Source organism: Trichogramma pretiosum, unplaced genomic scaffold (genome assembly GCF_000599845.2).
Source record: "Trichogramma pretiosum strain Unisexual culture from Peru unplaced genomic scaffold, Tpre_2.0 scaffold145, whole genome shotgun sequence".
NCBI lineage: Eukaryota > Metazoa > Arthropoda > Insecta > Hymenoptera > Trichogrammatidae > Trichogramma > Trichogramma pretiosum.
The window spans coordinates 24,762-38,473 of NW_019640819.1; the positions used below are offsets into that span (position 1 = coordinate 24,762).

At 32.8% G+C, this 13,712-nt stretch overlaps 3 protein-coding genes across 6 annotated transcripts; 2 read left to right on the forward strand and 1 right to left on the reverse strand.

Annotated features, from left to right (window-relative positions):
* Positions 1-1,521: 1,521 nt before the first annotated feature.
* LOC106656955 (malate dehydrogenase, cytoplasmic) lies at positions 1,522-3,929 on the forward strand. The gene is made up of 4 exons (XM_014378173.2): positions 1,522-1,892; positions 2,475-2,670; positions 2,757-3,457; positions 3,540-3,929. Exons 1-4 carry the CDS (start codon positions 1,890-1,892, stop codon positions 3,636-3,638), a joined length of 999 nt encoding a protein of 332 aa, XP_014233659.1. The 5' UTR covers positions 1,522-1,889; the 3' UTR covers positions 3,639-3,929.
* A 350-nt stretch (positions 3,930-4,279) lies between these two features.
* LOC106656971 lies at positions 4,280-8,542 on the forward strand. Of its 2 annotated transcripts, none has more exons than XM_014378196.2 (9): positions 4,280-4,761; positions 4,813-5,077; positions 5,140-5,251; positions 5,541-5,688; positions 5,754-5,841; positions 5,916-6,258; positions 6,331-7,489; positions 7,832-7,959; positions 8,053-8,542. In XM_014378196.2, exons 1-8 carry the CDS (start codon positions 4,647-4,649, stop codon positions 7,894-7,896), a joined length of 2,295 nt encoding a protein of 764 aa, XP_014233682.1. In that variant the 5' UTR covers positions 4,280-4,646; the 3' UTR covers positions 7,897-7,959; positions 8,053-8,542. The 2 variants fall into 2 exon arrangements, with proteins under 2 accessions (XP_014233682.1, XP_014233683.1); XM_014378197.2 differs by having other exon boundaries at positions 4,840-5,077.
* A 242-nt stretch (positions 8,543-8,784) lies between these two features.
* Positions 8,785-13,317, reverse strand: LOC106656928 (xenotropic and polytropic retrovirus receptor 1 homolog). 3 transcript variants are annotated; one of them, XM_014378123.2, is made up of 10 exons: positions 12,915-13,317; positions 12,114-12,211; positions 11,886-12,039; positions 11,568-11,809; positions 10,876-11,505; positions 10,453-10,798; positions 10,322-10,345; positions 10,033-10,202; positions 9,823-9,956; positions 8,785-9,752 (listed from the first exon to the last, which is right to left on the reverse strand). In XM_014378123.2, the coding sequence occupies exons 2-10, from the start codon at positions 12,180-12,182 to the stop codon at positions 9,491-9,493; spliced, it is 2,031 nt and encodes a 676-aa protein (XP_014233609.1). In that variant the 5' UTR covers positions 12,183-12,211; positions 12,915-13,317; the 3' UTR covers positions 8,785-9,490. The 3 variants fall into 3 exon arrangements, with proteins under 3 accessions (XP_014233609.1, XP_014233610.1, XP_023318450.1); XM_014378124.2 differs by lacking the exon at positions 12,915-13,317 and adding an exon at positions 12,556-12,886; XM_023462682.1 differs by lacking the exons at positions 10,322-10,345; positions 12,915-13,317 and adding an exon at positions 12,556-12,885.
* Between the last annotated feature and the right edge of the window lie 395 nt (positions 13,318-13,712).

The window sequence follows — 13,712 nt, forward strand, 5'->3', positions numbered from 1 at the left end:
AAAATAATTTTTATTGTTAATAAAATAATAAAAATGGTTCAGTATATAATTTTTTAACTTTTTTAGTTTATTAATTTCATTTTTATAAATCCCTTGAACATTATTATTTATGTCAAAGCTAATTTTAAGGTTGTCCGAAAATTAAATAAAAAATGTCTGAAAACCAACGTTTTCGGTTTTTTTTTAGAAATTCCTCTCAACATAACTGAAAAAATTGTTGTAGGAAAAAATAAATATATGCATCAGAAAGAGCAGAAAATTTGCCAAAAGATGGTATATTAAAAAAAAAATTTTATCTAACGAGTAAGCTCCCCTAATCGATTATAATAGAAAATTTTCTTAATTGTCCGATAACTAGCTGGTTTACCCTATATTGATCAAGGAACTTTTCAAAAATTAATTTAATTCATTCGTATAACTACTTTTTATTTTAGATTATTTAATTGTCTTTATCCTACACCACTGCGTTGATCTCTATCTATAATTAAGCCTTCTTGAAATGTGGAAATTAAAAGAAATCTTGTACAATTTTTTTTCAATTGAATAATTTTTTATTGAATTAAAATTTTTGGATCAATTTCTAAGTACTCAAATATGTGTCAAGTAATGTTAACACGCTTAAAGAGTCGATTTTTTGCTAACCCCACTCCCTCTTTAATTTATTAAATATTATTTACTACAAGTGTCATCGGTCGTTGTAAAAAGCTGAGCTTTCAGGAAGTCGGATATCAAAAACCACTCAATCACTTAAACATTTACCCAAAAACGATAAATCCTGAAATTGTTGAAAAGTTTTATTGTTCAATACATGTAAGAACTTGAAAATAATGTATAGAAAATACCATTGCAGTGCATAATAACAAAAAAAACAACATTAGTAACGAATCTAAAAAAAAAAATTGTCCAAAAAGTTTCGGACCGATCGATTGAAAACTTTTTGATACCATTCTTAGCAATTTTCATGAAAAAATTGATTAATAGAATTATTATCTTAATTAGTCTCTTGATTATTATCTTGATTAATATTTAATTCGATTTTTACGTATCAATGCAATAGACATTGTAAAATTAATGGTAAAAATCTTCATAAGCTTTTTTTTTTTAATCAAAAGTTCATAATTATTATTATTATAGCTGCCCCTTATAGTGAAAATCAATCTGTCATTGTGGATCTTTAAACGTGAAATGTCTTTTTATATCGTCATCGAATTTTCGGCAAATGAAAAATTTGATTCTATACTAAGTATCTTATGCATCGAGATAAATCAATTGTTTTTCCTTCCCAAATTTAGTAAATTCAAAACTGTTTTCAAGCAATCAAAAATTCGATTCGTGACAACTCAATCCACGCGCGCGAAATCGTCTGCCAACCTCCTCCGACCTCCTCCTCCAGTCGCGTCGCGCAACTTCTCCAGCACGACGCAGCGAATGCGCGAAATTTCACCTATTTTCAGTATTATCGCGCACACTAACACACGTTTATCATCCCCTATAACACAGAACGCAACAAACACACGCTCACGGCGTAACGTCCGTGTTTATGTATTGTAACTGGCTCATCATCATCATCGACCGAGAGATCGCTCACACATTATCATTTTGACCTTTGCCAGTTTTAACGGGATTTTATCGCGTGGTTATGACTTCGTGGCTCGGCTGAGACTAGCAGAACACACGTCTATCCCCCGTCGTAAACACATTTTTTTATCATTCCACCTTTTCGTCGGATACGTAGCACACAGATTTGAGCTTTCTCATAATCGTGGCTCGATCGATCAATTTTTATATCGGCTTCGTATTACAGTTAGAGCTCATCCGTGTCTCCGCGTCTAGCTGAAAAAGTTTGTATTCTCTCTGAACGTGTCTGGAATAAAGTTCACCGGTACAAAATGGTAAGTGCCTATTACATCGATTTTCCACTTAAATTATTTATCTCGTGTGATTTTAAATTAATAATTGAATATAATCCGCGGGTTCGAAGCTGGAAAATGCCGTGAATTCTGCCATGAACTAATATTTATTTAGTACACTGTCAGCAAAAAAAATTGATTCGTATGTTGACATTGCCTATCCGATTATTTGAATCTCTTAACTTAATGTGTACTTTTAAAACGTTTAAGATTCGTTTTCGTAAATAAAGTTATAAATTGTTTACTTTTATCGAAAAAACTACGCGAAAACTCCTCTTTAAAAATCGATTTTATAACTTCTACATTACATATAGATTTATCTTTTCGCGATCAATCGAGCGAGTCTATATGCACGAATGGAATGCACTACAATGTCCGCAGGTATCATCTGTTACGTAATCTGAAGGATTCATTTATAAAAATTCAAATAATATGTAACATTGTGTACATGAAATCATTTGTTTTATTGAAACATTAGGCTACTGTGAAATGAGTATTATGGTTGTAAAACATTATTAAAACCCAAGTTAAGAGTAAAATTTTATATCAATTACTTGTTTACAGGCCAAACCAATCACTGTTGTTGTTACTGGAGCTGCTGGACAGATAGCCTACTCCCTGTTGTATCAGTTGGCTGCTGGTTCAGTATTCGGTGAAGACCAACCAATTGATCTGAGATTACTTGACATTCCACCAATGATGGGTGTTCTTGAAGGAGTTGTTATGGAACTTCAGGATCTTGCACTTCCTTTACTTAAAAGTTAGAAAAATAATATACTTGAAAATATTAAATTACAATGTTTCCAATTATTTCATTGATACTATATTATTATTGTAAATTTTCAGATGTATTACCAACTGCTGATCCAGAACCAGCTTTCAAAGATGCTGATGCTGTATTTTTAGTAGGATCCATGCCACGTAAACAAGGAATGGAACGCAAAGATCTTCTCGCTGCCAATGTTAAGATTTTCAAAGTTCAAGGAGAGGCTCTTGATAAATTTGCCAAAAAAGATGTTAAAGTTTTAGTTGTTGGAAACCCAGCAAATACCAATGCATTGATCTGTTCCCACTATGCTCCATCAATCCCAAAAGAAAACTTTACAGCCATGACCAGGCTCGATCAAAACAGAGCACAAGCTGCTTTAGCTTCTCGTATTGGTGTCAGCGTTGACAAAGTCAAAAATGTTATTATCTGGGGAAATCACAGCTCAACCCAATACCCTGATGCAGCTCATGCTACTGTCGAAAAAGATTGCGTTGCTCACCCAGTCTCTAAAGCTATCAATGATGATGCTTGGTTGAATGGTGAATTTGTTGAAACAATCCAAAAACGTGGAGCAGCAGTTATTGCAGCAAGGAAAATGTCTTCAGCCATGTCTGCAGCCAAAGCTGCTGGAGATCACATGCGTGACTGGTGGTTTGGCACAAAACCAAATCAATTCGTAAGCATGGGAGTTGTATCTGATGGTAGCTATGGAATTCCAAAAGACGTTGTTTTCTCTCTACCTGTGACCATCAAGGATAAAAAATATACCATTGTTCAGGTACACTTTTTTATCTACATTTTTTAAAATATTTTCTATTTAATTTTTTAATTTAATAAATGTAACATAATTTTTTTTAAAGGGATTGGAAATCAGCAGTCACGCTCGCGCCAAACTCGATATCACTGCCAAGGAACTGGAAGAGGAGCGAGCCGAAGCGAACGCGGTACTTCAGCAATGACTAGTTGGAGCGAAAAATACCGAAGAAGAGACAATATCCAAGTTATAAATTAGTTTAGCATTATACAAACATGTTATAACTGAGCATGATTCAAAATCAATTTATTTTTTATTAATCGATGTTGATGATAATTTATAAACAATCAATCCGGCACATTGGATATTTACAGAAAATGTGCGCGGACCAAAGTGGCTGCAAAGCCAAAAAATTATTTTTCGGTGTTACCATTTAATCAATTGAAAAAATTGGAAAATTTCTATGTGGGTTATTAATAAAAAAAGTGATATTTAAAATTTTAAACGATAAAGTTTCATTTCTTACCCGAATATAGCGAAATAGGGGTCGAATCTGGCATCTCAGGTAGACAATCATTCGAATTTCCCGGAATTTTTTCGCAAAAAAGGCCAATCCCTACGCGCTCGCGCACTCGCACGACGGCGCGAGAAGTTTACTCTCGGCACAAATCGATATTCGATACGCAACAATGTAAACTCATACATACACGTACCCGCACACACACATTATTATGATTATATACACAGATACAAACACACACACGAGTAATACGAAGCATTGGACGCGCGGCACGTTTGTATTCGATTACATACACCCATACTGTTTACGCTCGTTGGAGCGCGACGCTGCGCTGCATATATATAACCGAAAATCCATCTCTCGCCGTTAAAATTCTGTCTTGTCGTTATATTCCACAATGACGAGTCGCGTCGGATGGTGGTGAATCTCGGGGGGCGCGCGTAGTGTCGAATTAGAAGTGCATCGCGAAATTTGCATTATAAAATAAGCCGCCGAGCAGTGCGGAGCGAGGAAAGTTTTGCACGTCGCTGCCAGTACTACGACCGTATAACGGGTTTTCTCGTAAGCCGCCGGCGTGCCGAGCACGTCTTCGTGTTTTGCATGCGTACAAATATATTATACGTGAATAGGAGCGAGGGTGTAAACATTATAGTCATATAACGTGAGTTTGTTGCGGGTTTCAAAGGGCCGGTGATGCTTGACAAGAGCTCGACGAAGATGAGTTTTCCGATGCAGGACACCGTGATCAGCAGTACTGTCACTGGGCTGCACGCGACGGCCTTCATCGCCGAGAGCAAAGTGCAACAATGTGAGTTTCAGAAGAAATGAATTTTCTCCGGTAATTGATTTATCGAAGCAGTTGTTTTTTCATTTTCGGGTCACGCAGGTGGTACCCAAGAGTCATCGGATAATAATAGTGCCAAAGCAATTACGGTGGAAGCAGAGGTGGTATCGCCAATAACTTGTCACTCCGTTGGAGAGACTACTCTTTTCTCGACTGAAAAGTCTCTACAGCAGTCGAAAAATTGCTGCTCGTGGAGATTGGACTTTCGCAAAGCCATTTGTAAACTTGCCGCTAGTAATGATTACTTCGATTTAAAGAGATTTCTTTGCCTTTACACAGAGTAAGTGATAAGAATTATATTAAAACAAAATTTATTTTATATCAATAAAATCTCTGTTCTAGGAATATTACTGAAGATGTCTATAACAATAGACAAACAAAAATTAAGGAACTACAAAAGGATCTGAATCAAAAATTGTTATTTTTCCATTTTCACTGGAACAGTATTAAAAAAGTAATGTATCCAATAAAAAATTAGTGATAGTTATACGCGGTAGTTATGTTTCATAAAAGTATCACTTATGAAAAGCCCCAAATTTTAAAAATGAACGAAACGAATTTAAAATTTTCGAAATTTAATGGTTTCAAAGTGTTGTCAAAATACAAGATTAAAAAAAAATATTTTTTGGATCTTGATTTTTACCTTCTGTGAACTTATCCACGTATAAAGAGAGATTGCTATAGTATAATACTTCCAAGTATAAATTATTGAATCAATTACTCATTATGTCATTTTATTTCAGCATGTGAGCGATGATAGTTTCTATTACGAATGCATGGCAATAATTCTAAAAGCTTATATAGATCTAGAACTTGAACTATTCGAAAGCAAATCAAACTCAGTTAATGCTATAACGGAAAAAATTATCAATATGTTGCAAAATTACCTTGGTATTTATAAATTGGTTCTGAATTAATATTTTTATACTGTTTATTAATTTGAAATTTATTTGTAGAAAATAATGAAGATCAAATCTTCAAAGTTCTGGTAAATAGTAAACTTGCAACATTGAAACACAGATCAATTTGTTTCTCAGTATTCAAGTATGTAAATTTAAAAGTTATGCCTTCTAATTTTTGAAGAATAATTCTTTCAATTGTAAAATTTTTATTCACAGGAAAATCTTTCTGAAAATTCCTACGCATCAAAAGCTTGTAGCATATAAGTACACATATTATATTATTGCTTTGAAACTTTGGAAATCAATTTGTAATGATCAAGAAGAAATTGAAGAAATACATTCCTTGGCTTCAGTGATTTTAGGAACTTCTATACCTGAAATATGTTATAAAGACTTGGGCATTTCCTCTACATCGTATATAAAACAATCACTATGGTACATTGATGCAGATTCTATTGACTTACCTACCACAATTGTACATAATTTCTGTTTCTTAAAAAATCCTCATGACGAATTCACAAATGATGATTTTTTATTTTACAATTCAATAAAATTAAAGGTAATAATAATTTTTAATGACATTTTAAAAAATACTAATTAATATCACACATAATTTATTTCAATTTTACAGTTAAAAGTAGCAACATGTAAGCATTTGAAAGTAAATGAGGATATTCTACTGGGTAGAAATTTCACATCTATCAATAATATTAAAATTATGAAAAAAAGATTTAGACCAGGAGAAGTAGTATGTATTGATTTAACTGAAGATCATAATTTATACCAAAAATGTAAGAAGAAAATGGATTTAAATACAAACATAGAAACCACAAAAAGTACAAAGAAAAGCCAACTTTTATCTTGCTTGAAATCAAAACAGCTTTATAAAACCTCAAACCAAATGATTGAAGTAGATAAAAAGGCTGCAACAAATCCTTTTAAGACAGAAAGCAAAAATTTAGAATCTTTTGATCTTAATGGATTGAACTCAAGTCTAAACAAATGTGATAATTATAAACTTAAGGATACATTAATATTAAGCAATACTAATGGTATTTATAATGACAGTGATATTTCTGAGGATAGAACACATCAAAATAATGAGATTTTTAGTAATTCATTTAGTGACTATTTGAGTAATACTTCAATCAGCTCACAATTTTTAAACCATAGTGAAGGACTTTATCCCTCATGTTTGAGATCGACTCCAGAATTCATCAGTGAGATGCCAAAAGATTATGTTCCCTCATTATTTGATTTTAGTTTAGATGGAATCGGTTCAAATTTCTCTCCAAAACCTATTGAATCTATTGACCCATGTTTAACTCATAAAGATTTTCTTTTATCTGAAATTCGAGGTCAAGATTCATCTGGCTTTGATTTTAGTGAGTTTGATGGGAAAAATGGTGTACCGTTGAATTCAGAATTTCCATTAGATTTTGAATTAAACTACGATGATTCAATCAATGAAAAGAAGCTTATCTCGCCAGCTAAGAAGAAAGAAGTGAATACTGTTTCAAAACTTCCACATGAAGAGAAATGCGACTTGCCTGAAGATTTAAAATCAAATAGTTTCAGAAAATTTGAAAACGTTGAAATAACTAGTTCTCAACAACAGGAAGAAGAAAACGTGAATAATTCTCATAAATTTGAAGCTCAAATTTCGCCTTTGAAGAAAAAACCAGGAAGAAAAAGAAAATCTACAAACTTCAAAGAAGATTCATTCATGAAGATACTTCCCAAGACTGATATTCCAACAATTGAAGAAAATGTTAAAAATCAACTTGAAGGTAGATTTTGCTTGTATCATTTTGAATTGAATTTGAAAATGAACATTTATTTTTATTGGTATAAAGTCGGTATCATTTAACGTGATCGTCACTGAAAAGTTTCGATTCTACTAAACGTGAATTTTTTAAAATTTTTTCTGAAAATGAAGTTTACTATAAAAATATTTACCGCGAAAAAGACTAAAATCTTTTTGAAAAGGTAACACAGTTAGCTTCTTGAAGAATGAAGCTTATGGTAATGACAATTTATCATATATAATTTAACTATTGCTATCTCTGGAAGATTTTTTTCATAAATTTCATAAAATTTTATCCAATAAAATTTATATTTTTATTTTTCAGCTTCTTGCAAGAGAAATAGTGGTAACAAGAGATCCCCTCGTTTGAGAAATTCAAATAGAAGTTGATTTCCTGAACGTTAATAAACTTCGTTCAAAACAATGTATGCTTAGAGTACTTTTTTACTGCATGTAAGTAAATTAAATTTTCAATGTGAAACATCTTTTTCAATGTCTTTAGACACCATTTTTCTGACATTTATAATTATAATTCCGTTCCTATAGATTGTGTGTAAATGGTTGGAAATTAAATTACTCAAATAACTTGCCAACAAAAATTGCCATAGTGATCCTATTCAGATTATTTTAAGCTAGATTATCAAGACTACTTTTTTACCCAGATTATTTTTGACTAAAACTTACATAGAATTATTTTTTACTCTTTTAAGATTTAACGACTGAAAATTTAAGTAATAGTACTCAACCGCGGTGTGATGTAAACATTTTGTTAGGCTGTCCAAATTAAATGTATTTTTTACATTTGTAACGATGTACTTAAGTATACGAGTATTTTATTGATTTTATCGTAAAAATATGATTTTAATCATTCTTACCATTATTAGTATTTAGGAATTTGTAAATTCCAATAACTTTTATTGATTTTATAGTTTTAAATTATTTCTTAGCTCCATATTTGTTCTTCTGTTATTAAAATAATTTATAAATAAGGATTGTAAATTGTGAATAATATTAAAAAAAAATTCATGTATTTATATGTAAACAATAAAAAACACAGCTAGAAAATGTTAAGGAAAAGTTAAAAATATTAAAAAGTATTTATACCTTAATTACTGAGGCCTTAGTAATTATACCCTTACCCAAAAATCGTTTTAACAACTTTTTAAAACAAAGTGAAAAAATTCTTTTAATATATATTTTATTATAGAAATATATCGATACATAATTAATCAATAATTACAACTAAATTTTTTTGGAACAAAATAAAGCCACTATAGATATAATTTATAAGTACTAACTTATTTTATTCAACATGAAGTTCACTTTAAGTTTAAATTTTTCATTCATTCAGTACGAAAAAACATGAATGATCAAGGATATTTTGTACTGTTAGCGTCCCTTTTCCGTAGTTTTAGATATTTATAATTTTTAATAAAGTATGATTGATGCGCTTTTCACTGAATTTTTGAAAAAAATACTTTATAACAGGATAAGGAAATAAGTATCTTTTCCATGGATTTATTATACTACAGTATATCGGCACTCTTTTTACATGGAATCAAAAAGTACAACTAAGATTTTATATTTAAAATGCTTTGAATAGAGTATAAAAGTTACTTTACATAGTTTTTTCAAAGTACATTATTACATAAATACTTTTTTTTACTTGCAATAATAATCTAAGTTAAAAATATCGAGAGATACTTAAGCAGTATATTTCATTGCACTCTTCAAGTCTATCAAAAATTCGAGCATGGTTTTTACCACATAAACAATTTCATGATTTTTCAGATTTAAAAAGCAAAAATAACAAACGATGGAAGACGAAAAAAAATTCTAAAAACAAGATACTAAAGCGTCAATTTTTTTTTTGCTTTGGGGTACGAAAGTTATCTCATTCATACGCGCAATAAATATCCCATTCTCTGCAGTAACCATACATTTAAAATTATCCGCTTTTTTACACCCAAGTCACAGCCTGAGCTCAGCTGGCGTTCGAAATATCTATATCCACGGCTTCTTCCTCGTTAACTAATTGTTTCTTATCCTCTTTCGTCGAAGCTTGTTTCTTTCCCTTGCCGGGTTTGCCCCGATTGATCACACCGTTCTCCTCGTCCATCATGCGGAGGATTTGAATCTGATCGGAGCTTTCCAGCGGTGCTATCGAGATGTCACGAACGGCTCTGAATTTACCGCAGTTGTTCAAATGCTCGTTCTCCAGGCGGAAAAAGTTCCAAACGAAGCGTCTGAAGATAAATCAATCCAAATAGTTTAATAAAGTAATTATTACTAAATTATTACGTAAAAAAATTGTACCTAAAAACTTCGCAAGGGGCGAAAATGGAGGTAAGCATATCGTTGGTAGCGTAGCCGTATTCGGTCAAAAAGAAACTTGGAATCCACGTGAATCTCAAAACAAGATCTTCGAAAATGGCCAAGTAGTAGAAGTACTAAAATAAAATTTATACATATTTTTTTAAACAATTAGAAATTAAAAATTAATGTAAGCGTTGTTCTGATAATTACAGTTTCTGAATAAACCACTTCTTCTCTCAAAAATTTATTTTCACCAGCATTGGCATCCAAAAAGCCCCAATCCATTTTAATATCCCAAGCATAAGTGTAGATGGAATTGATCATGCAACTGGCCAACCAAAGCCAAAGCCATGGACTTTCCCAAGTACCTTCGTATTTGTCTGAAAATAACGAAACTTTTTTAATAAAAATATCAACATTACATATAAAAATACATTATCACAATGATTGTCATTTATTCTAACATGCAAACATCAATTGAATTATTCAATTTTTCTACCTGTAAATATCATTGGTTCTTCTCCTATGGTAAGCATGTGCAAATTTGAAGAAAAATTATATTCTTCTAATTCAAAAGTTTATATTGAATAAATTACACTCAACTATTAAACATTTTTAATTCACACTCACCTTCGTGATAAGTTCTTAAAGTAAGGGTAATGACTACTAAAAATGTCGTTGCGTATTTCCCAGCATTGCATAAGTGAGGAAAAGCCTCCCTGGTATCTTTGTATCTTCTCATACACTGTGCAAAACGAAACCAAGCAGGCAAACAATTAACTAATGGTCTGATGAAATGGGAGCCGGATGTGCATTGAGAAGTATCGCTGCCAGCTTCAAGCCAATTTCCATTAGTTATGTAAAAACATACTAAGAAATGGAAATCCAAAAACACAACAGCCAAACTGTTAAGTTGGTCAGCAAGCCAGAAATCGGCAAAGTTGACGTAGGCAAATGGTGCTATAACAATGCGCCACTAAAAAAATTGTAATCACAAGAATTAAAATCTATTTTTGAAACAAAACGTTAAATTATAATCAAATTGTAACTTACCATTATTTTGAGTAACCAGAATCTAGCTTCGTGTCTGAATATTTTAAAGGGATTCAATAGAAAAGCTAGCATTATGACTGTTAATGCAAGGGGATTCACATAAGGTGGTATGCTAAGACTTGCACTATACAAAAAACTAAGTAAACTCAAGGTCCAAACAACACCTAAGACGGCTGCCAATTCCATGAGATGCTGTTCTGATAAGTGATTTCTGGGATCAAGTTCAAAAATAAGTACATGATTTACACCAGATGATCGCCATCCATAGACATTGACACCAATTAAAAATAGGAACTGAACTATCAACATGGGTCCTCGATACAAACGAAATGCAATCATGAGATTGTCACCAGTATCATGGAATATGCTAGATAGTATTACTGCTACTATCAGTACAATAAAGCCACCAGAAAAGAGACCAACTTTGAAAGTTGTCCAGGGGCTTTGATGCTCTCCTAATGGTGGCACACGAAGTCTTTTCATGGCACGTTGGCGATCACCACCTTCTAACTCATTTGTAAAAGTTGCTTCAGTATCTTGAATAACTTTATCTATATCCTTTGATGTAAAAAAATGAGATGTTTCAACAAATTGTACTCTCCAAGCTGAGCCATTCTCTGCATTTAATAGCTAGAAACAAATTATTTTTATGAAAAAATGTTTTCATGAAAATAGATAATAAATAAACATACTTTATCGTGCTTCTTCAAGATTTTTCTAAAACCAGTATAATTGAGATTTTGATAATTTTGTAGAAGAATCAGCGACAAGTAAAATTCAGAGAAAGCTAGTTTAAGCTCTCTTAATTTTCTTGTTGGTACTAAGGCTTTTGCTCCAGCCTTGTCTTTAGATTTTGCTCCTGGCTGGGCGTCTAGAGAAATCTTTAAATCGCTTATTAGCGTAGAATACTTTCTTGTAGCTTCAGCCATTTTTTCTGTAAAATTAAAAGTATTCAATAAGTATGTGTATATTTTTATTCTTGTATTAAAGGATGAATGTTTAAAAATTACCAGAATAAAAGGTGTTGATTTTCTTGAGTTCATCTTCACAAAACTTGAAAAATCTTTCATCAAAATTGCAAAAATGCCTAACTATAACTTCAGGTTCTACAGTTTCAGCCGATGGTGCTGCTTCTACCACTGCGTAGAGCATTGCCTTCATTTCCTAAAAAGTAAAAAACAAAATTTAAAACTTTTCATAAAAAAATTAATTAGATAATCAATATGATTTTAATTTACCTCATAACTGATATATTGCTTGCGCCACTCTGGTGTTATGTGGGCAGCAAGATGCTCCGCGAACTTCATCTTGAATAGTTATTTGTAAATGTATACTTCTGCAAAAAATAGATGAAAACTTTTGTTAGTTGAATAATAGCATTATTCTTAGCCAAACTAAATCATTGTAAAGCTCTTAAACAAAGTACTCGTACGCTTGTGTTATTTTGTGGAGACAAGATAATTTTTATTTATAACTCAATAAACCAATCTGAAAAGCTAATATTTGCAAAAAAACTATAAATGAAACAACTTTAAGGATCAGATAAATTTAACCTGTTTACCCTCAAAAAGTTTATGAAGAATCAAGATAATTATAAAGGGCTTAAAATCTGTGAAGTATCGATACAGAAACTTTAAAGATTTATTACTATAACGGCAAAGATAAACAAAGAAAACTCACGGATAAAGGCAAATTGTTATTTGCAAAACGAGCTATCATTGAAGCACATCCAGAAAAGCCGGAACGCGCAAAAATGGAGAGAAAAAATTGCCAAAAAAGTCAGCTTCGCATGTGAGAGTCAGGTGTTCGATTAATTTACGACTGATTATCGGCTCTCGCTTATAAGATCACATTAACGCGGCTGTAAAAATCATCGACGCTCAATTCGACGATCGTGAATGAGATAAGCCAATAACAATGCAAACACAGAGGCTACAACACTGTCACACATATACACGACACACACGCGCGGGCCGCGACTCGCAAAAGCAATTAAGCACAATTTTCAGCGTGTAAGACAACGGGTTGTAAATTCTCACCAAGAAATGTGGCTCGATTTATTGCTGCTGTACGTATATTTATGGTCAGAAAAATACTCGATGTGTATCTCGGGCGGCCACAGTAGATAAAGCTCGCGGCCGCTGCTGCGAATCGCAGCTACGCATTATTTATCCCAGAGAGAGACCGCGGGACCGCTTCTCTCGATAAATGCCTCGATGCGTCTTCATCGAAACGAGCACGATTGTTCGTCTTTGCGCGAAATATTACACTTGTTTCTTCTGTATACTCCTACGCCGTGTAGCCTGCGAACGACGAGATACGTTTGTTGAAGCACAGTATATGTAAACTGACAATCGCTGCGCGAATCACGTGACAGCTTATACCAAGAGTGTATACGGTCTGCTTGAGAATATATATAGGTATAGTTAGGGCGGTATAGCAGAAATGACGTCTAGGACGACTCTGGCAGCTGATGTGTGTATAACAAAAATAACACGTGCCCATACAGCGCGTAGCACAGTGGCGGTCGAGCCGCTGCCGCTGCTGCTACCGCTACTGCCTTCGATTCCGCAAAAATCAATTCGATCGAGCGGTCTTTTGTCGCGATCCTTGGGGTTTTTCTTTTTGTAATTTTATCATTTTATCAATTGCAAAACTGTATTTGTTTTGACCCGATTTTATTATAGGCTGAAATCACTTTCCGCGACATTTAGCATGTGTAACGAGTCGATATTCGTTTTACGATAACAATTCAATTTCTGTAAGCGTAATGGCAACAAGTTTCTCTCGCTCTCTTGCGCGTAAGTATTTTCCTATGTACTCGTTATAAGCTCGAT